This window comes from Besnoitia besnoiti (assembly GCF_002563875.1).
Source record: "Besnoitia besnoiti strain Bb-Ger1 chromosome Unknown contig00007, whole genome shotgun sequence".
NCBI lineage: Eukaryota > Apicomplexa > Conoidasida > Eucoccidiorida > Sarcocystidae > Besnoitia > Besnoitia besnoiti.
In genome coordinates this window covers 1225590-1248232 of record NW_021703915.1, presented here as the reverse complement: position 1 = coordinate 1248232, position 22643 = coordinate 1225590, and the positions used below count along the sequence as shown (strand labels likewise).

The following is a 22643-nucleotide window of genomic DNA, read 5'->3' as shown; positions in this document are numbered from 1 at the left end:
GAGTGCCTCCAGTGGACCAAAAAGTTGCCTTTTCTCTGCTTAATTTTCTTGGAAGTTTCGCCACGTCATTCGGCAGCTACACGCGCCCGCTGTTCTAATGTCGTGGCATCGCTGTGCGGTGTTCCTTGTCCTCGAAAATCGACAGTATCCCTGCATGCCTCCGTACCACGCGCGGCGGCCTTCAGGAACAACGCGGGCGCGCAGCCCGGGGACAGGCGAGAGGGACAGTCCCAAGACGTCGGCAGGGGCTTTACGGAAACCGCGTTTTCTTGGGCTTCTTCCCAGATTTCGCGGAGCTCATGGGGTCAGGATCGCATGCATACCGGGGAAGCGATACGTGTTGTCCATTCTTTGTTCACAAGGCAGCACGCTGCCAGCGCCGAGCGCCGTCATTATTGTCCTCTGAAGCCAGCCGCACAGTCTCGGCAGGAAATGCCTAGCTCGGCGCTCGGTCGCCAACCTCGGAAGGAGGCAATGAGAAAAGAAGAAGACTTTGTCATGTACTGTATTAGAAAGGCGCCCGCTATGTTCCTCATACCACTCGCACGTTGGACCTCCTCTTTCTCTCGTCGCTTGCTAAACGTCGTCATTTATACTCTTCGAGAGTTTTTCTCGCGTAAAGGGTCGTGAAGCCCATGTTCACAGGTCCGGCGGGCCTTACGCTTTTTCTTGCTAGACGTGAAAAAGGAGGACGAAGCCTGGCAAGTAGTACGAGACTACGGTTTTGTAGTCCAAAGAGACGTCCAGCAGGCTCGGCAGCAATTAAAGAGTCCCATCTTCGAACTTTTTTCGTTGTTTCTCCTCCTCTCTCCGTCCTTTCTCCCGACGCGGCGACCTCTTCCGCCCCAGTTCCGCTCCCTTTGACGTTTTTTCCGAAGAGACACCTGGCTGCAGTTGGTCTTGAATTGCGCCTTGCAGTATCTGTGCGTTGTATAACTGTGGAGTCTGCCTCTATAGCCGTTTTTGTTCATGGACGCCACAACCGCCTTTCTATTGTGTCTCATCTCCTTGTTGTTCCCTCTCTGTCTTCTCTAGTCCTCCGGTCGCCTCACCTGGCGACCTCTTGGGCCTTTTTTTTTGTTCCGATCATAATCTTTCAGTCGCACTTTCCCTCTTCCGCATCACGCTCCGATGCCTGAATACTCGTTTCGTCGGCTTGAGCGCCGGTGTATTGCTCGCGTCGAACGACAGGCTTGCGCCTCCTTCACTCTTTGTCACCTCTACGCAGTTTTTTTTCCGTCGACCTGCGTGGACGTCTCTCCTCTGTCTAAGTCTTTTCCACGGCCTTTCTCTCATATTCGTTTTTTTGTTTGTGGCCCGTAGCTGGTTGTCGTCTCTGTCGGCGTTTCTGTCTCCGTTTCTTCCCCGTCTTCTCGTTCGGTCTTTATCCGCATCCACCGTGCTGCACTTTGCCCTCGTGTGGTCTGAGTTTCGTCTGCGACACGTCGCTTTTCTGCCGGGCCGCTGCGGGGAAGTTCTCGTCTTTTTTTCTGAGCTCCAGTGTATCCCTTTCTCCTCTTCGGGTAGGCTTCCGCCCGCCCTACCCGTCGGCGGTGCTTCGGGCGCTGTCGCCCGCGGGGTAGTGGAGCCCAATGTGGCGGCAGCGGCCACGGCCTGCCCCGGATGCCCGGGCCACGGCGTGTCCTCTGCAGCCGCTCGAGCTGAGGCGTCGCGTGGAAGAAGGGACAGAAAGTATGGCGAGAGTAGCTGAAAGCGAGGAGAGTGGCGAGGAAGACTGGGAGAGCGTTAGTGACGATTCCTCGCCTCCGGCTGGCCGACTGCGCTCACTGGGCTCGGCGGAATGGGGCGGAGAAGGTCTGAAGCGACGGCGCACTTCGTCCTCTCTCTCGTCCGATGCGTCGCCTCGCTTCGTCCCGTTTTGTAAGGCCAGACGTGCTCCGTCGTCAGGGCGAGAAGATGAAGTCTTTCCGGTGCATCCGGGGAGGTTCGTTGCCGTCCCCATGCATCAGCGCACAGCAGACGGTAAGAAAGCGGCAGGCTGACCCTCTGGGGCTGCGCTAAAGGGAGAAAAAAACTTTTTTTTTGTCCAGTGGTCTCACGTGCTACGCTGTGCGGACTGTCGCCTCCAGCTCTCGAGTTGCACGTAGAAGAAATCGAGTGATTCATCCTACACAAGAATGCACGTGGGACCCGGGGGGTGATATCCACAGTGGGCAGAGAGGTGGGCATGGAGGCAGTTCAGGCACATGAATATCAGGGGCCGAGGTAGATAGAGAGACAAGCGGCTACAGTTAGATCGCGAGCCTAGGAAATAAGATGATTTGTTTAATCTTTCAATTTTCAAACCTAGTGGTAGATTGTATGCTTTACAAGCACACGCGGTCGCGAGAACGGAAATACATTAACGCAAGCGTGCGGTCGACCGTCACGAGGACTATGTCAGACCCCGAAAGTTCAAGGGCCTTGTGTCAGGCGACCCCAGCACGTCAGCGCTGTACGCATCGTCGCGCTATCTGCTGTCCTGCGGGTACCCGGTTTCCTTTCTTCCCGCTGTGCGTATCCAAGTCTCGCCTGCGGTTCTGGCCGTTCCTGTTCTGCCCTGCATCCGACTCCGTTCTTCGCGTGTCTTCTTCGGGTGTGCCGTCTCGGGGCTCTCTGTGCTGCCTCAATAAGTGCGCGGGTCCGCTGTCTCGCGGCGAGGCACTCGCAGCAGTTAACATGAGATGTGGGCACGCCTTCTGTCTGCGTGGTCGCTCTGGAATTCGGAAATACGGTTCACGCAAGCAGCTGACCAGCAGTTGAGACCGGCGCGAGTGTGGGGACGGAGAGGCGCGCGCGAGACGAAGTGCGCGACTTTGGAGGGAAACGTTGTGCCTCGGCTCGCTGTTCACTGTGCACTCAGCTGGCGGGGCTCTAGGGTCGGAATCGTCCTCGTCTGCGTGTGCAGTTCTGGAGGATTCGCCGACACCGGCGTCGCGGGCGAACCGCTTCGTCGCGAATGCTGTCTGGGACTCAGCGTGCGGCACGCAGCGTCCTGCTGGGTCGCTCGCTCACTGCGCAGAGTCGCGGGAAATCAGCGAGGAGCAAGTCCTCTCGTTCTTCGTGGGCGCCGAGAGTCTCCGCGAGGGAGAGGCGCCCGCTAGTGACCTCTCTCCGCGCTGCAACAGTCACACAGCCTCGGAGGCGCGCTGCATGCCTGCAGAGAGAAAGGAGGAGAAACCCCGAGTGTTTCGACTCGTCGCGCGGTCCGGGACTGACCTGCAGACGGGTCGCCCGACCCGAGAGGACAAAAAGGCTGGCGCCGCCGCCGGCGAGTCGCGGCGTGCGCACGATGGCCAGGAAGTCGAGCCCTGGGAGAGAGACAACGAAACCGAGGACGCCGGTCGCCAGTTCGTGCCGTTCCACAGCTCCATCGCAAACCAGGTGCACAGACTCGGAGACAAACAGAGACAACGGACGCGCGAGCTAGGCGAAACAGCCGCGCGATCCACGGCTCAGGAGAGTTTCTCAGTAGCTGTGGCGAAGGAAGACGCCGCAGGCGAGTCGAGGCAAGGAACGCCTGGGTCGCCACACAGTCGTGCAGGGACTCTGTCTCCGCGGGGGGGCGGGGGTGTTGCGGGAGCAGGTTCAGGGTGCGGAAAGCACGAGGGATGCAAGGAAGGCGAGACCCAGAGGCATCGTAGCGAAGAAGAGCGACATGCCTCGTTCGAGGAGCATACGCCCGCTGAGCGCTGGGCATGGAGAAGGATGCTCTCGCGCAGGCAGACCGAGCCTGTGCGAAGTCGAGCAAACTCGTTTGCGTCGACTTTACATCGCGCGACGCGCACCGAAGGTGGAGCCAGTGCAGTTGAAACCCTGGAGGAGGACTTCGACCTGGTGCGTCACGCCATGGTCTACAAGGGGACCTCGAAACGGAAGGCGAGGCGCAGGAACAAACTCCAGAGGATGCTCACGACACAAAGGAGCGCGCAGGCCTTGGCGAGTGTGAACGACACAACGGAGGGTCGGCGACGGGGCGCCGCCCGATGGGTGCGACAAACGTCCTCGAAAGCGCGGTTCTACGTCGCGGAAAAAGCTGCTGCGACTTTCGGCGCAGAGCTCGACTTGTATACGGCAAGAACTGACAAGGCGAAAGAGCTGAGAAGAACAACCAAAGCGTCGTGTAAGTGCGAAAAAGGACCGACCGACCGGCTACCCTAGCCCAGCGCCGGCGCATCCACTGAGGAGCACGCGAGCCACTCTGGCGGTGAAAGGGGCCGCAGAATCTGTCGGCACTCGCCTACTGGGATCTCGAACGCCCAGGAAGGCGTCGGAAGCACCCCCCGCCCTCCCCCCACTTGTTCATCTCTGTCTCCTGCCCGAAACCGAGCTTTGGAGATGGGTTTGTGTGTGTCCGTGTGTGTTCCTCAGTGAGCCAGCTCGCCGACAGTGGCGGTCATCGCGGCATCGCTGAGTCGTCGGGGCCCAGCGCCCGGCCCTTCTGTCTGCTTCCCTTGAAGTTCCGCGACGACGACCTCGAGAAAGAATACGTCGTGACGCTAAACACCCTCTGCGGGTCGCGAATCCTTGCGTGTTTCGGGGTGTCGATGCTTGTTTTGGTCGTGCTGTGGCCATCCATAGCGCGCTCGTTCCTCCTTTCTCCCCACCAGGCGGAGGGCCTGGGCCTTCTTCTCTTTCATCTGCTCTGGTGCATCAAGCTTCTCAGCTGGGGCGTTCTCTTACTCATTTCTGCACTTCGAAATAAAGTCTCCTTTTTCAGACGCCATCTCGTCCTCTTCGCCACAACGCAGGTTACACTGGTATGAAGGCCGCACACCACGAAATCGCAGATATGTGTGTGCAGCTCTGCCGAGTACACCTTGGGAGCCCGCTGTGCACGCGTGTAGTCGTCTTCGATTCCACACGTCGGAGGGCACGCAGGCGTTCTTTTGCGCTCCGCGGCAGGTGTGTCGGGAGCCCGCTCACGGCCGTGTTTCTTGTTGGCAGCGTGTGGGGTCGCACGGGAAAGCATGCAGACGCGCGGGACGAGCGGCCGATGTGCGCCCCGCGGTGTATGCAAATGCGCCTATTTGGGTCCTTGGCTTTCTGTCCTGCGTCGGTTGCAGGGGATCACCTTTGTCATTTCTCTCTGCTGCGCGTACGTATCGCACTTCATCTGCATCCATCGAGACACGATCTCGCAGATCAATCAGGTCTACGAAGATTACTTGACACTGGGCGGCCATAAAGGTAAATCGGTCAGGGGCTCTCTCGACAACTACCTCGAAGGTCGGCCCGTAGACCTCGTCCTGTTCACGCTAGGAGACGACTTCGTCGCTTCGCTCTCTCTTCTCATGGTCCTCACTCTCGTCGAAAGCCTCGTCACAGTCGTCTGCCTTGGTTCGCTCATACCGACCAGGTGAGCAAGTGCAGCTCGCGGAGTCCCGAATCGCACATACTTGGGGACTTACATATGCGTATATATGTGAATATGTATGGATGTAAGGAGGAGTTGCGCTACCTCGCTGTGCCCCCCTGGGCCACGGCGGCGCTGGCGCTGGAAGCGGCGACGCAGAAGTCTGTGTCGACGCCGTGTACGTACCAGCGAAACAGGCGCGAGTGATGTGTCCAGGAGCGAATCCTTGACGAGCTGCTTGCGCCTGACGAGCCGCGGGGGGCAGTTGCAGTCTTACCGAGACTGTTCGCGCAGGGTCCGTGTTGTCTTCTTGCGGAGTCATGACACGCGCATGCATACGCATCTCCGCGAGCCAGGTGGATGTGTCGAACTCTGCGGGGATGCGCATCACGTATACACAACAGTTTTTGGCGGGTGACAGAGGCTAGATGGGAAAGGGCAATTGGGGGGGGCGCCAGCGTGCATGTCCTGCCTCTGCGGCTATCCCTGCCTCTGCGGCTGCTGTCTTGTCTCCCTCTCTCTCAGGACGCGGTACACCTGGCCTATATATCTAGTTACGCCGTTGATCTGTCCCCTGCCGTGCGTCATTTCTAACGCCATCGCCCCGTCGTTCATCCAACTCTCGACTGTGTAAGGACGATCAAGGAGCCTCACTCGTACTAAGGCACCACAGATAGGGAGATTCAACACCGAAAGGCCTATGCCCGCAATCCCGCGCGTCTTGTGAGAGAGCAAAAAACAGGAAAAAGCGAGTGGGTTCGCTTTCCTGGGGTCCATCGTCCTTGCCGACCGGCTCCCTGTCCTCCTCCGTTCCCGTTTTTTCTTCTTTTGTCGTCTTGGTGCCTCAGGGGGGAAGGACTCTGTCTGATGTATTGCGCAACGCTGTTGACCCCAAACTCAGTGTGGGGGAAATCAACATCATTGCTCGGCCGCCAAGCGTTGGTTTTCGTTGCGAGCCCGGGAAAGAGGTCAGTTCATGACAGGAAAGCATGCGTCTTTGTGCGACAAGTCAGGAGCGGAAGTCCCCATGTGTGATTTGTCTTTGTGTGCAGGATCGTGTACTACTTCGTTTTTGTCACTGTTTGGCTCGCGGGGTTTCTCGTGCGGTACTCTGCCGAGTGTTCACAGCGAGCTGCCTTCTACTCCAGAGTGGTGAGTCTGCTTTTCGCCTCGTATCTCGCAGCTGCGCAGGGCTACGTGAATGCTGTGTGCGGTGTATTAAGTATCCACTGGGCGTGTGGCGATGTGCAGGTTTCCTTTCCCTCCCTAGGTTTGGTTGGCAGGTTCAAGCCGCGCCCACGCGGTATGCGCACGCACGCAAGGTAGAATAACAGGCCAGCAGGGTGTTCTACCGCGGCGCATCGGCATGATTTTCTCCAAGGCGTCGTTCTATGTCTCTATATATTGTGGGCGGCAAGAGCAATCCGCTAGGAGGTCCGCTAGTGTATGTGGCTCCGCGAAGGGCACTTTTTTCTCGGTGTGGATGCGTCGTGCGTCGCTGCAGGCCCCACGGAAGGAGATCGAGAACTTGAAAGACAGTTTGCGGCGCTTTCATAAACAAGGAGGTTGTACAGCTGTCGAAGAGCTCCAACAGACCGCCAAGTGCATGGAGGTTGTCGTCAAGCAGGTTAGCTGTGTGACCAGAAAAGGTTTATGTGCCTGTCCAAAGTCGGAGACAGTGCGGCTATCCTGTTTGAAAGCGTAGAAACTGGAGCTGTCTGTACACGCAAGAACGCGGAAAAGTGCAGAGGTATTTTCTGGCGCAGTTACGATTCAGATAATGTCGGGCAGGTGTTTTGGGTGAGCATGTGCCGCGTCTCCTTGGTGCATCCGTTGGCTACCTGCTGTCCTTCTCCTTGTCTTTCTGGCGCGCAGCTCGAGACCAACTGCGTCAGTGCAGTAGACCCAGAAGGCATGCTCCATGTGCACGAGCTGGCTCTTCTCGTATCCAAGTAGGTCCTGTCCGATGTGTTTCAGTCTCTCTTCCCTACAGTGCTCTCGGTCTGGCCTCCTGCGCAGGTGCACTGGCAGTTCCGTCTCTTCAAGGTTTCCCGTGGCCATGCCGAGAGCTGGTGGAAGGCGTTGCGGGTCTGTGGCAGCACCTCGCGTCGCCACGCGGGCGCTGCAACGCCGTTTGAAGTTGACAGATTTCTCGCCTGCTGTTTGGTACTGTTCCATCTGTTTGTACTCACGGCTACTCATCACGTGTACAGCTCTTAGTCAGATAAATAAGCAGATCCGCGTATCCAGAGTGCGGATATGACGCGTGGGTAGCTGCCCTATGTCGCGCCGCTGCATACGTAGTTTTTGCTCGGCTCGTCTGTTCTCGAACGCTCAGTGCTACATCGATGTGCCCTAACGTGGAATTGCTAGACCGCTTTCACCGTATGTGAAGTCTTGTTCACAAAGGAGTGTCTCGTTTTCTGCCGATCCCTTGGTTTTTGTGTTTTTTTTTTTCTCGACGTTGTTTCCGCATTATTCAGGCTACAAGAAGTCCTGCGCGGCACAGACGACCTCTACTCCATTCGGCATACGCCGTTCATGCTGGAAACGGTAGGCATGCAGATGTAGAGATGGGAGGCAGAGGGTTTTCGCGTGAGGCAGAGAGAGGAAAGAGGCGTTACGGAGTCACTCAGCGCCCAGCGACGGTCCGCTGAGTCTTCGTTCTACTCAAAGACAAGAAAAGACCTCAGAAGAGACGTGCGCAAGCGAGTGCGCGCCTGGGACTTTGTGTGAGGAGGGCTGAGGTGCGCTATCAGCATTATCGGAAGACGCATTCGTGCGTAGCAAGGTAGATCGATCGGAGCTGACAGGCAGGCAGGGTCGCCGTATAGGGCTATTGAGGCTTCAAGTTTGTCGCTGCTGCACCACCAGCCCTAGCGGAATTCAAACTGTGCAAATGTGTAGTCACCGGCCTCAGCACGTGTATGCTGGCGCAGCCGCCTCGGATTCGAAATGTGTCGGGAGGCGTATGAGCGCAAGCGTGGACACGAAGGCGTTCCAGCAGGGCGGCAAACGGCGCTTCTCGCGTTTCCACAGCGACGTGCTCACATAATTTTCGGTGTGGCTGGGTAGATACAACGAGTAGTTTGTGTACATGTGTGTGTCAGTCCTTTGCTGCGCATGCGTAGCTGCCTAACCTAGTGCTTTTTTGCAGCGCGGGTCTTAGTTGCGTGCGGGTGCGGCTGTCTCAACTGTTGGCAAGGCTGTTTCGTGCGGATCTGTTTTTGTTTCTCGTGGTTCAGGCGACGGGCCAAGAGCTCCTGGAGTTGTATGGAACAAGCCTGAGTCGCCAAGTTACACTGGCGTGGACAGGGGTGTGTGGAGACTGCCCAGACTCTGCGCCGCCGCACCGGCACATGTCGTCGCGTGAGTCGTCTGTCGACAACCCAGCCTCGTGTTTGTTATCGCAGCGAAAGACTTCGAACTGTTTTGTCCCGTCGCCGCCGCCGCTGTTTGACAGTGTCTCTGGCTTCCCCGCCCTCCATCCCCCTCCGTTACGGCACCACACAGACCCTGTGCGGCGGCCTTCGTCGTCTCTCCTCTTCTCGCTGCACGCGGGACGCCACCGGCGTCCGCTGGGTGACAGGGTCGGGTGGCGGCTGCATCCGTCGGTGTCGGGTCGAAAGATCGCGAGGCTCCGGGGGGGCCTCACGTCCTCTGTTTCCCTCCTCTCGCCGCTGCCTTCCGTCTCCATCGCCGAAGCTCTGCACGAGGGAGAGTCAGGAGACGACGAACAGCACCCGAAAGGAGAGGCCCAGCACTGCGGGCCGCAGCTCCAGAAGCGAGGCGACTGCGACGGGTGGGGAACGCCCTCAGAGCCGTCCGTGTCCTCCACGTCCTCTTGTCCCGCAGCGCCTGGGCGCCACCAGGGCAGATTGATTTCGGTGCCGCCCAGCATCTCCGGCGAGGGTTTCTGCATTGCTCAGGAAACAGAGACGAAAAGTGGAGAGTGGGAAACACAGGGAGCTGCGACAGGCGCCGGCCGCCCAGCGGGCACACCCTTTCTTACTAGGTCGAGTATATCGGTCGTGGAGACCAGTCCGCAGCCCTCACCGCACGCAAAAGGTACGGCCGGGGGGCTCATGCATCTCCAGGGAGAAGGGGCGGGAGTTGGAGCGACTGGCGTCCGCGACGGTTTGAGGAGAGACGACTGCAGGCGTCAAGTTGACGTTTTTGCGGCCGCAGAAGAGACCTGCGATGCCATGGTTTCATCCGCTTCGTTCGCGCCTCCGCCTCGCTCGCCTGACGCCTCGGCGGGTACATCTACTGGCGGAGGGCGGCAGAAAGACGAGGAGCGAGAGACAAACGGAGAAGACCCGCCGGGTCGGGAACCAGGAGGGCCGGCGGGCGAACGAGGTAGAGGGACAGGCCAAGAGGGGGAGACGGCCGCGCTTGGAGTCCCAGGGCTGGCCTCAGCTACGGACCGTTCGAACTCTTCTCTTTCGTCTGCCTTTCCGGAGAGCCGCGTTCTGGAGTGCAGATACACCTCTGTTTCGTTCACCTCTCCAGATCTGGAGCTGGGGAAGCGGGAAGGGCGAGGGAAGAGTGAAGACCAGCGGAGAGCGTGCCAAGCTGGGTCTCCGGCGACTCGACGTCGGTCAGGAGATAAGCAGAAGAAGGCATTTTCTCCTCTCATCCGCTTCGCTTTCTTCGGGCGAGGGCGGCGACCCGCGTCCCGCCGTCCCTCTCCAGTCGCTGCTGCGCAGGGCTCGTCTCCTTTTTCTTCGCACTCCACGCATGCGCGTTCCCCCTCCCGCTCGTTCGGGCCGCTTGGCGGATCGCGGCCGCGGGACTCGCGGCGCCGCCACGGGGGGTATGCGCACTCGCAGAGGTCGCCGCACCTCGCGAGCGAGGACGCGGCGTCACTCCAGAGTTCCCCTGCCTGTGAGAGCGAGGTTCCGCGCAGCCGCCCTGTGCGCCGTCTCTTCTGGAACTCTAAAGAAAAGGGTGCACGCGGCGACGCACGCTATTCGCTCTTCTTCCGCGTGAACAGGGGCCCCTCGGCGCTGCCCGCGGGGGAAGAGAGACGACCTCGAGCCGGAAAGACCGGCGGGAAGAAGTCACCCTGGAGCGCGTACCTGCGTGACGCAGGACGCCGCACTGGAAGTAGTTTCACAGGCGTCACTGGCGGACGCGCCTTCACCCCCGCCGCGGGGATCGGGCGCGTCTACGAGCGCGCGAAGGCAAAGAGAGAAGCAGATCTCGACGGAGACCGCGGTCGGTACAGAAGGGCGGGCAGTCGAGCGGAATGGCCACCTGACTGTTCGGGCTACGGGGAACTCTCGATGGCGGGCTCCAGCGCCTTCGCAATAGGGACAGAGGAGGATTCCGAGGCTCGCGAGCTCATGTCCCTCGTCGGTCTTACGGACTTCACGTGTGAGGAGGCCGACCGCCTGGGGCTTACCTACGTGCGACTCAAGGATGTAAGTTGGAACGCACACTCCGGCAGGTCGGCCTGTCGTGTTCAGTTTTGCACTGACGTGCGTTCGCAGCAGCTGCCTGTGTAGTGGACTGCGAGATCTTTCACGCGCGGCTCCGCGCCTCAGTTGCATGCGACTTCGAGAAGGCGTAAGGATGTGCTGGATTGTCTGCTGCAACCCTTCGCTGTGGATGTCTGGCAGTCGTACCGCGTCGCGACTTTGCCGTACTCGATAATTCCCTACATTCGGAGATCGGAGTCTCACAAGGGGTTCGGCCACGTTTGGGACTTCGACATGCTCGGCTTTGCGGCGACGACTCCGAATCCACTGGTTGAGGTCGGCCTCGCGCTCATTCTGCCCGAAATCGAGGCGACACAATGCTGTCCCGAACAGACGCTGCTCGGTCTGCTGGTGAACATGCAGGTGAGTCAAACAAGGATCCGCTGACGAAGCGTGAACGCCGAAAACTGCAGAGATATGAAATGGAGCGCAGAGAGGTCGTCATTGTTCTCCCTCCAGATCTATCGGAGATGTCTGTAACAACCAGAGGCCGCCAGGATACTGCCTAGAAGATGACCGGGGCGTGGCGGACCCTCAGCCGCTGACGTGCCCACATGCAGGTGCACCTACTTTTACCTACGCGGGGCGGGAGGGGGGGAGAGAGAGGCCCCTGCGCAGTGATGTGTGTGTGCCTGGGGCCGAAAGATCAAGAGGCGCGTCACTGGCAGAGCTGCAGACGTCGGTGTCGATGCGTGCCTTTCGGGAGCTCTCCCAGGACGAGGAGCCTGGAGACGCACATATTCTGTCAGGTTTTGGATGCGAGAGTCAACGGAGCTGGGATGGTACATCGCTCCCGGCAGCCTCGGGATTCCCTGGCAGTTCAACTGGCAACTTGGTTGTGATGTTACAGGTTTTACGCCTTCGTCTGAGCATGCACGAGTTGCGTATGCGCCTGTCTAGTCGCGTGCGGGGATCTTTCTCACGCGCATGCATTCATAAGTCTGCGTGTGGTTGGCCGCGCCTTGCTTCAGACGCGATACCTCGACAACGCCTACCACAGTCAAGTTCACGCGGCAGAAGTCGGTCACACGGTGGCGTGTCTGGTCAGGGGCCTCATTCCAACGAGGTGAGGGCGGGACGGTGGAGCAGTCTCCCTCGTTCTCTGCGGAAAGAGGTTTCGAGAGGGCTCACCTCAACCTCAGACGTGTATTCGCCCTCACACCGCCCTTTGCAGATGGCCTCAGCTCTCCTTTCCTTTGCTGCCTCCGATCCAGTCCTGTATCGTTTGCACTCGTGTTGTGAAGCGGGTCGCGTCACCGCCCGCTGAGGGTGCAGCTCTCGCCTTCTGCGAAGACTTCCGTCCGTTGACAAGTTTCTCCGAAGGCGTCAGGGAGTGAGCTGGCGGGGGCGACCGGAAAGGTCCCTGCTCCCTGTCGAGCGGGCTCCGCAGGACTGACACTTTCCCCAGTAGTTTCTGCTTTCCGCGCAGATCCGCCTTTGCGAATGTGTGCACCTTCCTCGCCGCCCTCGCTCACGACGTGGGCCACCCTGCACGGACGAACCTCTTCCTCCAGAACCTTTTGCATCCGCTGGCCATCACTTACAACGACGCCTCTGTTCTCGAGAGCTTCCACAGCGCCCTTTTCTTCAGAATCGTTAGCGAAATGTAGGCGGCAGCGGCCGTGCGGATTTCCTGCGAGCCTCAGTGTCTCCAGCCGAACGCGGGTGTCTCTTTTGAATTTCGGTGTGCGAAGACGAGCCCGGTCGCGCGTGGACCTGTACCCGCGGGCCGCCGGTGTGTGCAGACGGAAGGCGACCTCTTCTCTTGTCTCTGGGCGTCGCGGGGGCACTTTGTCGATCCACGGATCTTCCGGACGCGGGCGGGGTGTGTGACCCGCGGAGCGCGTCGAACACACAGACCTGTGGCCCCGCCTGAAGCACACGCTTGGCACAAAGTGTTTTTCGGCAGGATCACCCGCTTCTACATATCCGTGTGTACATCGGCGGCGAGGATGTCGCGCACCGTCTGCGATGTGCACCAAAAAGGCGAGGTCAACGCAGCTGGACGCATGGCGACGCTTGCATAGATCTCGGTGGTGCACCACAAAGTGTCTGTGGTCCGTCGCTGTTGTCACTTTTCTTTGATTCGACGGTTCTGGCGCTGTCTATTCCACTCCCGTGAGCGGTCTGTAGTGTCGTTCTGATATGTGTGAGTCCCCCAGCTCGATGTTCACTGTCCCTTCGCCTGCAATTGGTCTCTGTTTGATCTCCGAGCCGCCGCCTGTTGCCGTGAGTGCAGTCTGCTCCTGCACGTCTGTTTCTTCTGTCTTCTGCCTACAGTCCGAGCGCCAACATCTTCGCGGGACTTCCTCCAGAGGTAATGCCATGTCACGGAAGAAAAAAGCTGCGCCTACGGGGAAAGGCCCGACGAGAACGGCAGTCCGTTCTTTGTCGCATGGAGTCTCCGGAGAAAAACGGTTTGACATAGAAGAGCGCATGCAAGTGTTTGGCGTGCGCGTAGAGATAACACAGCAACGAGACAACGAGAGAGGGGCCGCGAGAGAGCAAGCGAAATGCGTCCACTGATGTTTTCCTGCTTGTCTGCACCGACGTTTCCCATCTCGTCTGTGCGACTCGCAGACCTTCCGCGTTGCCCGACAAAACATCATCACCCTCATTCTTGCGACCGACATCAAACAGCACTTCGATACAATTTCGCGTTTCCGAGTAAGGCGGGCTCGAAGGTCCCGGCGACGCATGTGGCTCCTCGTCGTGGAATCAGCCCTCTTTCCGTCCCCTATTCGTAGGCGTTAGTTGAAGATACGAACTGAAGGCAACGGGCTGCTGGCGTGTATGGATGTTGTCTGCCGCCGTTCACGATATAGAGATGGCATGTGGTTTCCATATATATGTGCGTGAAGCCTCGTGCTTTCTTGTGGTGGGTTCCTCACGCCGCACAGTGACGTTTCGTCATCGAGAATCCATCGATTAATCGTCCCAGCGCCCAACGCAGGAGTGCAGAGATAGTGGCGCTAAGGTATTTACGTCGTATTCGAGCGGCAGCGCGGTGACTGTTTTCCTTTGCTGCGTGTGCACATATGACTGAGCCGCGGCATTGTATTATCGGGGGCGCATCATGTGGGAGTATATACTCGGAGTTGGACTACTGGTTTGTTGACGATCTCTCTTCACCGGATCCGAGTTCCCTTGTGCTCTTCATGACCATCATGTAAAATTGCGTCTGAGTGTTTTTCGTCTTAGCCAGTGGCAGAAAAGCATAGACGAATGTATGTATGTTTGAGGGAAATGGTGCTCTGGAATTTTTTGAAAGAGAGTTCAAATGCTCCGAGAAAGGAGTGAAGGTGTCTCTTCCACTGTGAATAACGGGGCAAGCGGTGTGCGCGGGCAGGTTGCTCGTTTTTGAAAAGGAAGTGGGCTGTGTTGGGCGGAACGGGTACAGTGGGGGTATACCTCTGCAGCGTCTCAAGGAGCTGCCGTGATCGTGGCTTTCGCGTGTGGCTGTGTGATGTCTTCTACAGCTGAGAAGAAATAGCCCCGAGTTCAACTTCCTGAAGAAAGAGGAGGACGAGTGGCTGGTTAGGAAGATGATCTTCAAGGTTGCCGACATCAGCCACGCAGCAGTCGCTTGGGACGCGCACTTTTTTTGGAGCTGCAAAGTCGCTGCGGAGTTCTACTCTCAGGTAGGTTCGGCGGATTGGGGTTCGAAAGTGGCAACTGGGCGTGCTTCCGACGGGTCGGCTGGTCGGCCTCGCTGTAGGAGCACGGCGCGATTGCTCAGTGGATTTTGAGTCTGAGAGGGGGAGCGCCGCCAAGTGCCTTTACGCAGACATGCGCAGAGAGGTCGAGCAGCTGTTCGAGAAAGCCTGGGGAGGGTGGAATGCAGCATGCTCCGCGGGTAGCTTGGTAGAGAGAAGAGGGAGATTCAGAGATATGGGCAAATGAAAGTGACCTGGAAATGACGTGTAAGTTGGCATCGCGTAGCTCGGGGGGAGATGCCGCGTGTGTGTGGGACTTGCGTGCGTGTGCTGTCGGTGCGTGTGTCCGTTTCATTTGGCGGAAGTATTTCTTCTTCTGGATATCCGTGAAGTGTGTGCGTTAAGCTTAAGGTCGCGTCAAAAGACAGGAGGCCGAGTTGCAGAGAAGTAGCGGTGCATACCACGGCTGTGTTTCTTGTTTTGTCTCCGTTCAGGGAGACGCCGAAGTTCGTCTCGGTCTTCCAGTGTCCCCGCTGTGCGATAGAGAGAAGCACAGCGAGATGGCGAAAGGTCAAGTTGCTTTCCTCAGCTTCGTCGTCGAGCCGCTCCTCCGAGAGCTCGAAGCCGTAGAAACGTTTGTTGCGTCGCATGGCGGTTCCTCGATTGTCACGTGAGTCCCCCCTTCGCACTGCCTCTCTTCTCTTCTGTGCTGCAACCACACCGGCGACGGCAATGAGGTTGAGCAGGCAAGCAGGAGCGTGATTGAGGCTCCACTATTTGGCCACCTAGTCTCATGTGGGAATCCAGGATAGGGACACAATGCATTCTGTAGTTGTTCTTCGTGGCCACGAAGAGGGGGTAGATGGCAACATAGATCAGCAGGCACCCCGGATATTTGGAACTAGCAAAGAAGGCAGAGAAGTGACTCCGTGCACGCCAGGACAGGTACGGCGCGAGAGAGGCCCTAGAAGGAGATGATCGTGTGAGGGGTGGCTGCATGTGTTAACTTCTGTCGGCCTTTGTTGCGAGATGTCCGTGTCTAGGCACGACCTGGGACGTGCTTGCGCCGTAGGCTCTGCGGGCCGAGGTGTGTCTGTTCTGCTTTTGCTGCCCTCCACGCTGGGTTTTATGTTTTACGTGCGGTTTGGCCATGTCCTGCTTCTCTGCGTAATCTTCGTATGTCCGTGTGTCGTGTTTGTCTTCAGCACGGAGCTGCTTATCAATTTCGCTGAGAACGTGAGTCAGTGGAAAGCCCTCGACGCGGAGAATAAAGTTGTTGCGCTCGACTCGGCAATTCTAGGCTACGGGCGCTACGGAGTTCTGCCCCGCCTGACCGAGTCGGATAGACGCCAACTGATTCTGGATTGCTGTAGAGCGGCAGGGGCAGCTCCCGAAGAAAAAGCCTGAAGACGTTTGACGTCATCAAAAATGGGCGCCCGGAGGTCAGCGGCCACTCTAAAATCGTGTCTTTCCTCCAGATATGAGGAAAGTTTTCAAAGCCGATAGGCAGATTGTCTGCTTCATGGCAGCCCCACCTGTTGGACAACAGCGACGGGGACGATGTGTGTAAGCTCCGAGTCCGGGAGCGTGGCTGCCATGCAGTCTACAATGGAGTCGGCAAGAAGAGCATGTGAGATAGCGCAGACCGGGAAGCTGTGCGGGCATACACATCGCATCGAGGTATTTTGAGTGACCTCTCCGCTCGCCCTACGGACATGACGAAGTGGCTATACGGCGAATCCATCTGTCAAGCAAAAGTGGTGGTGCGTTACTTCTGTAAGACGGCACCAAGCGTGACGTTGGGATCCCAAAAGCGCCTTAGGGCTACGACGGTGTTCATTACAGCACCGGCCCTGCATGACTAGCCTCGAAGATGAGCACAGATAGACGGCTGCCCCATTCAGCCATATTTCGTTACAGTCCCTACATTTATCACCAGGAAAGGGGGGTTCACCTTGGCGTGAAGGCAGGCACAACAGCTTCCGGAGTAGAGGACGCAATCGGGCAAGCTAATTTACCGTCGCCGTCCTACAACTTCAGTAAGCAGCTTAGTACGAAAATCTAAGGTACAGCGTGTTTTTGACTGCGGTAACGCCTCTTTTCACACATCAGGTCTTTGTGTTAGAGTCGGCCACTGGGAAATCGACTCTGGGGGCTCAAATTTGATGAGGCTTTACACAGGAGTAATGTTCCGTGACACTTGAAGCAGCAGTGGGTCGCTTGGTTTCCTGAAGCAGGTGATCCACTTCTTGTTCTACTTTTTGCAGTCGATTTCGAGAAAAACAGCTCTACAGTGTGTGGAGAAACTGGAACGGGCTTCAACTCGGCCTAACGCCTACGACGTGCATACAGCTTATGCGTAAGAGGAATTAGTCCACCTGGCGAAACACAGTCTTACGTCCGAGTCGCGACACAGGGTAGGTGGAATCAAAGTTTCACGTGCGTCTGAGGGACTCACGGGAGAACTGTCCGGCAGCCTCGCCATCCTCAACGAAAGGAAGTTGTCCGGCCTCAGATGCAACTTGGAAGCTGGGCGACGCCGGATAGAGGCACCCGTGGAAAACAAGGAACTACGTAGCTTTATGTTAGTGGGAAAGGCCAACGCCATCGGAAGAAGAAATGCTACGCTGGTATATATGTAGTGCGTCTGCGCTATTCTTGCTTGAGGGCGTATACCGTCGATCGGGCTTCGCACTGGCAGCGACCCCGTGGTTTTCCCCACTCTAACGCACAGCAAGCCGAGTATCCGCAAGAGAAGACAGATACCTCAAGAGCCGCATACCCCTTACTGTCGCATGGGCAGCTCTACACGGCGGATGACGTTTGCAGTTCCGTGGAATATGTGAGCACCTACCACGGTCTTCCAAAGCGAAGTGCTGCCAATCGCTCAGGCGCAGGCACTGTCCTTTCCCTCTTGCTTTATTTCGTTAGCTCAACGTACACACTACAACCGAAGTTTCCGACACTGATTCCATCCTCTGACTGACAAGGTAAAAGCCACCCACGTTGTGGGATGCCTAGATAGAAATCCGCCGGTGAGGGAAAGGGGGCCGGCCGGCAATGTCCCGCGTACGACCAGACAAGTTGTTACCAAACCCGGAAAATCTGATGGCCGTGAGCCGTATGCATGGAGCGGCGCCACCTCTACTCGCTCCTCCAAAGTGCAATAGCCTAAACAAAATCCGTTGTAAAACGGGAGATACTCACTGCGTTGCCTTGGACGCCTATGGTGGAGTGGGAGAAGCACACACCAGCCCCATTTGCTCCACAGCACCGCATCCTGTCGCCAGCGGTCCGACCACGCATCCCCCGTTTTGGCGCTCCTTCCCCAGACCTTACAATGCCCTTCTACGAGTTAGGAGGGGAAACGTCTGACCGGCTTTCTCACTTGAGAGGCCGTACGCTCATCGTCAGAAGAAAGCACAAATCACACATGTCCGTGTTGAATCCGTCAAACGAAATTTCTCGAGGCAAACTTATTACATCGGTTTCGCTGCTCACGTCAAATGCGTACAAGGGCCAAATGTGATGACTGAGAGATTGCATCTTGGTCAAGGGCCTTCTTGGCGCGTAGCGGTCCACTGTTACCTTTTACCCTCGCAAGTGATTTAGGCGTCAACAGTCGTATTGACAGATCCGGCCTCGCCCTCAGTGGCATCCCTCGCTTCCAGCAAGATTTCCTCCACCTGTTCGGGATCAGAACCTCCCTCCTTGGTCAAGCGCTTCAACTTTTCGAACAGATCCCTGAGGTCTTCCGGGCCTTCCATCTGCCCGAGGAACTCCTGCAGAGCCTTGTTGCTGGTCAGCGCTGTATGCATTTTCTCGAAAAACTCTGAAGCAAACTTGCTCAGGTCGATCTGTCCCTCAGCGACCTTGACTGCGTCAGTAATGTCTGTGTCGAGGTGGATTCCCAGACTAGAGAAGAGTGCGGCCATGGTCTCCGCGCTGAAGCCCGTCGACAGCTGTTCAAGGACTTCAGCGTCCTCGCCCAGCAACTGTTCCACTTCACTCTCACTGGTGGGGGTCGACTCGGAGGCTCCTGCAGACACGTCGAGCACAGCACAGTGGCATTTATATCCCTAAGAGGTAACGCCGCCGCGCTGAGCCTTTCGCAAGACGGATATGGAATGGCCGCCGAGAAGGGTTGGTTGCACAGGTGTCTGCGGGACCGCCGGTGGCGCGTCGCCCGCGCGAGCGAAGAGGCAGAGTACACGCCTCGCGTCCGCTTCTGTCGCAGCATGGGAAGGCAGTCCGCGCCACAAGTGTACACAGACTTTTGGTTAATACATTGTAGGAACACAGCATGCGCCGGGAGGCGTCCTGCTGACGAGGCTTGCGGCGCTCGTTCGCGTTTCGCCTCAGCTTGACCATGGGTCCTCCTCAGCGGCGCCTGCCAAACGCACCGTTCTGTCCATTAAGGAGACCCCCTCTTACGTCATTGCTGTGGAAAACTTGATGTGGCATTTGCGCTTCCTTGAAACGCCATCTTCTTCCCTCCTTTTCTAGCTCCCAGGTGGCACTTTACTTACTAACGAGGGGAGGGGCCGCGACGACACCCAGGCTCAGAACAAGAGTGGAAAAAACCGCGCGCTTCATTTTGGAAGAAACACGTAATGTCAGACTATGCTGCCACCACAACTGTGGGAAACTTGCACAAGCTTTGAAAAATACGAGTGTTTTGTACACACGGTTCCGGTAAAAGTGGGAAAGCAGGAATGGACATCCTCGCGCTGGGTTCCACGGCCGCGAGGGCGTGTTCCTTGGGTGGATGGTCTCCCGTTGTTGGGTGCACAGGCTCGACTCGGTCGTCGCGCCACCGTGGCGCGTGCACCTCTCTCTTTGACCCCGCAAGCCCGACCGCGACGGAGAAGCGGGCCGCGCTCCGGTTTTCTGCGGAGGCTGGAAAGTGTCCAACCGTTCAGCGAGCGCCAGTAGCGTTCGGCGTTCTGCGCCCTCTACTTGCTGACGCCCCGGTCCCCCGCGAGCGCCGGTAGTAAATACTTAATACTGTGCAATCACTTGGTCAGCTAGAGCGGTGAGTTGTTTAGAAGAGTGTAGACAGCCCGCAGTAGCCGCCCTCGCGCAGGGCCGCCACAACGAGGACGGCGTCTCAGTGTTCTCTGAATCGCGCGAATGCCCAGAGCCCCCTCGAAGGGCGGAAACGACACAGGAGGAGACTCTCGTGGGCGCCAGGGAACATGTGAGCCGAGGAACAAAAGGGGAACGGGGAACTCGTTCAGCAATTTAGCGCAGCCGCCGAAAGCTGCGTGTTTGTCTGTGACAGACGGTGAAGCCTGCAGACGCCGCTGGCCTGCGAAGAGTCTAGTGGGGACTGAGAGGCTGGCGAGAGGCACAGGAAGAAGGCTCGCGCATAGAGGAGCAATAGACACCCTTCCCTCGAGACCAAGCGATGGTCGAGCACGTCTCGACTGCAACTTCCTGGCTCCACACTGAGTTTCGTGTTCTTGCTCTTGTTTCAAAGCTTGGACAGATTGTCATCCTCCTCAGGACCCGACAGTGGGCATGCCGCGGCTGTCTGCAGCCTTCCCCTAAAAAGCTAGGGAGCAAGTCAACTGCCGTTGCAGGGGTCTCTGATTCTTGTCAGTCGAGATGAACGTAAAACACAGTCGAGTTGTGTGCTCGCAGAGCTGTTGCTCGGGCTTCCAGTGGCGTTCAACCAGGGAGGGCCTCTGTAGGGGAAACCGGCAGAGACAAGCCACACTCACCCACGAAGAAGCCCAACAGACAAGCTGAGAATTGCGAGGAACATAAAAGAAAAGCCACAAGGTGACATCTCTGGTGGGCTTTGGAATGGTCGCGGCGGTGTTCTGTGAGCAGAGCTACACAATACCATTCACCGTCTAAAAGGCAGGCACCTGTAGATCACTGGTGCTGAGAGGGAATGGGTCTGACCCGAGGCCATCAGAACGTTCTGCAAGACAGTTGTCATACCAGTATGTGAGTTCGGCAAACTCTTCTGTTGCAGTTCACCGAGGCTACGTCAGTGTGGAACCGCTGACTCAATTGTAATGCCTTCAACCCTTCAGCTCGGCCCCACCCACCTCATTTTGTCCGATTGACGTTTCCTTCTAAAGAGCCATTCCGTCTCGCACTTGTCGACACCCAAAGGAGCTTCCATGCATAATCGCATCGGTTGCGTTCACTAGTCAATCAATACATCACCCCTGACCCGCTTGAGGGCTTTCTCTCGTCTCGAGAACGGCAACAAATTGCGAAGTCCCCTAGGAGCTATGAAGTGGTGCAGGCCTTCCACGCAAACGCTTCCACATGGTTGGTTCCATCCCTGGCACTTTTAGGGGGGATAAGACTTTGTGCGCGGACAGCATCCGGGCGGCTTCTGCTTTGGCTTTTTTTCTATCCGGAGATCGAAGCAAAAACAGGCGGCTAGCGCCAGGGCGACGAGAAAACGGAGGGGCTGGCAGGTCTTACTCAAGCCGATCTACAGGTCAAACACAATGGTTGGCTCCCTCGTTGATTCCGCTCAGATCGCAGAAGTAGTGATCACATAGATTTATACGAGGAAAAGCAGCACAGGCATCTTCGTGAATCGGACATCCTGATGAACGGGGCCCGCCACTTTCCGCCTTGCATATACCGTGGCAGTGAATCCTACGAGAGAACGCTATGGATGGCCTCAAAGTCGTGGGCGGCAAAGCGGGGGTGTCGACCTACTGCTTAACCGCGCTGTCGTAGATGAAAATCCTTCCTTCCGGCACACCGGAGATTCTGTCTTCGTGGGTTGCCTTTGATACTACACAGAGCGCCGAAAGTGTCGGCAAAGAGGCAGGAAAGGCGGACAAGGAAAACAGAGTGCACTACAGTGGTCTGGCGTGAGCACCTCACTGGGATTCCTGTTCCTCTGGGGCGAAAACAGTTGCAGGTAGACAGGGTTCGGAGACATCGACATACTTTCAGGGGGCTAGCGTAGAGCGCAAGTATCTGTCTTTTTTACCTCTGTGAAGAGGGAACGCTGCGAGAAAATCTACGAGCTGGATCCTGCCCCCCCGTCGTAGGCTGGGTGGGAGAAAGGCGTCACTATTCCAAGCCACATATGAGATCTCTGATCAGTTGGAGCATAATGCCACCTTAATCGCCTCTCCGGCAAGCAGCCATAAGAGCCTACACACAACGACTTCATTAGAACGTTGGCCCTCTCTGCACTGCACGAGGAGGCCGGTGATCCTGAAAAGGCCTTGCCGGCCTTTTCCACACGCAAATGGCTCATCTGAAGCAGGAGCATCGAACGAAAGAGGAGATTGTCACTTCGTGGCGTGTACACACGGGTTACCACCGACCGTGGTCAACTGCAACTATCTCTAGCAGGCTTCGCTTGTTCCTGTTGCGGCTGTGTTCCGGAGGTCGCCCACAATTCCCAAGTTTTCGATTGGCATTTAGCCGCTAGTATTCACTCAACCAGTATATATTGATCTAACGCAGGGACCACGCACTTGGGCATGCATGAAGTTCCAGGCGCAAAGAGCGTCGGGCTTTTTTGGCCTGTTTGAAACAAACGGATCTGGCGATAGAAGGAGAGAAATCGAAGAGCAGGACCAAAGGAGCAGTAGACGAAATGTGAGAGCCTGTCATGCCTCAGGCTTGCCCGGCCGTGGCGAAGCGCTGCGCCTGTCTGGAGAAAGGGGAAAGGATGTCTGCTCACGATGCTCAATGACGGCGGCTTGTTGATCGCGATTTGGCTTTGAGCCAAATAGACACTGAACGTCTCCAACTGTGGTCACGGGACACCAGCCAGAACACATTTATCGCACTGCGCGCACCTCGTTGACTGTGCCTTTTGGGGTGAAACTTTGCACGCGCGTGTCTTATTTCGCGCAAACAAACCAGCGGCAATTCCGTTTCACCTTGTCTGCGTTCTCTCGAGTTTTTCGCCATTTTCTGCCCCCTTTTGAGTTCTCCCTTCCAATGGCCTAGCTTGTTTGTCCTGAGGACCTGCCCGAGTGCGCAGCATTGCGCCTCGTCTGTCTCCGCATGCGTAGTGTCACCGCGACAAGCCGTCGACTCTTCAAGTTTTGCACGTTTCGCCGCCACACATGTTTTTCTGACTGTCGTTTTCATACTTTTCTTGAACAAACTCTTCCATCACTAGGTCGCACGCAAGCAGCTTGCAGG

The 22643-nt window shown here is 57.3% G+C and overlaps 2 protein-coding genes across 2 annotated transcripts; one reads left to right on the top strand and one right to left on the bottom strand.

The window, feature by feature from the left end:
* Positions 1–1592: 1592 nt before the first annotated feature.
* Positions 1593–15902, top strand: BESB_072030 (uncharacterized protein; the record flags this gene model as incomplete). The annotated part of the gene is made up of 18 exons (XM_029365576.1): positions 1593–1983; positions 2864–4123; positions 4372–4760; positions 5067–5359; positions 5882–5986; positions 6409–6508; positions 6861–6983; positions 7232–7308; positions 7840–7909; positions 8602–10782; positions 10981–11202; positions 11811–11905; positions 12269–12445; positions 13120–13156; positions 13420–13506; positions 14319–14480; positions 14990–15165; positions 15701–15902. 18 exons carry the CDS (start codon positions 1593–1595, stop codon positions 15900–15902), a joined length of 6147 nt encoding a protein of 2048 aa, XP_029218060.1.
* A 2201-nt stretch (positions 15903–18103) lies between these two features.
* Positions 18104–19091, bottom strand: BESB_072020 (uncharacterized protein; the record flags this gene model as incomplete). Its single annotated transcript, XM_029365575.1, has 2 exons — positions 18104–18534; positions 19025–19091. The coding sequence occupies 2 exons, from the start codon at positions 19089–19091 to the stop codon at positions 18104–18106; spliced, it is 498 nt and encodes a 165-aa protein (XP_029218059.1).
* Positions 19092–22643: the final 3552 nt, after the last annotated feature.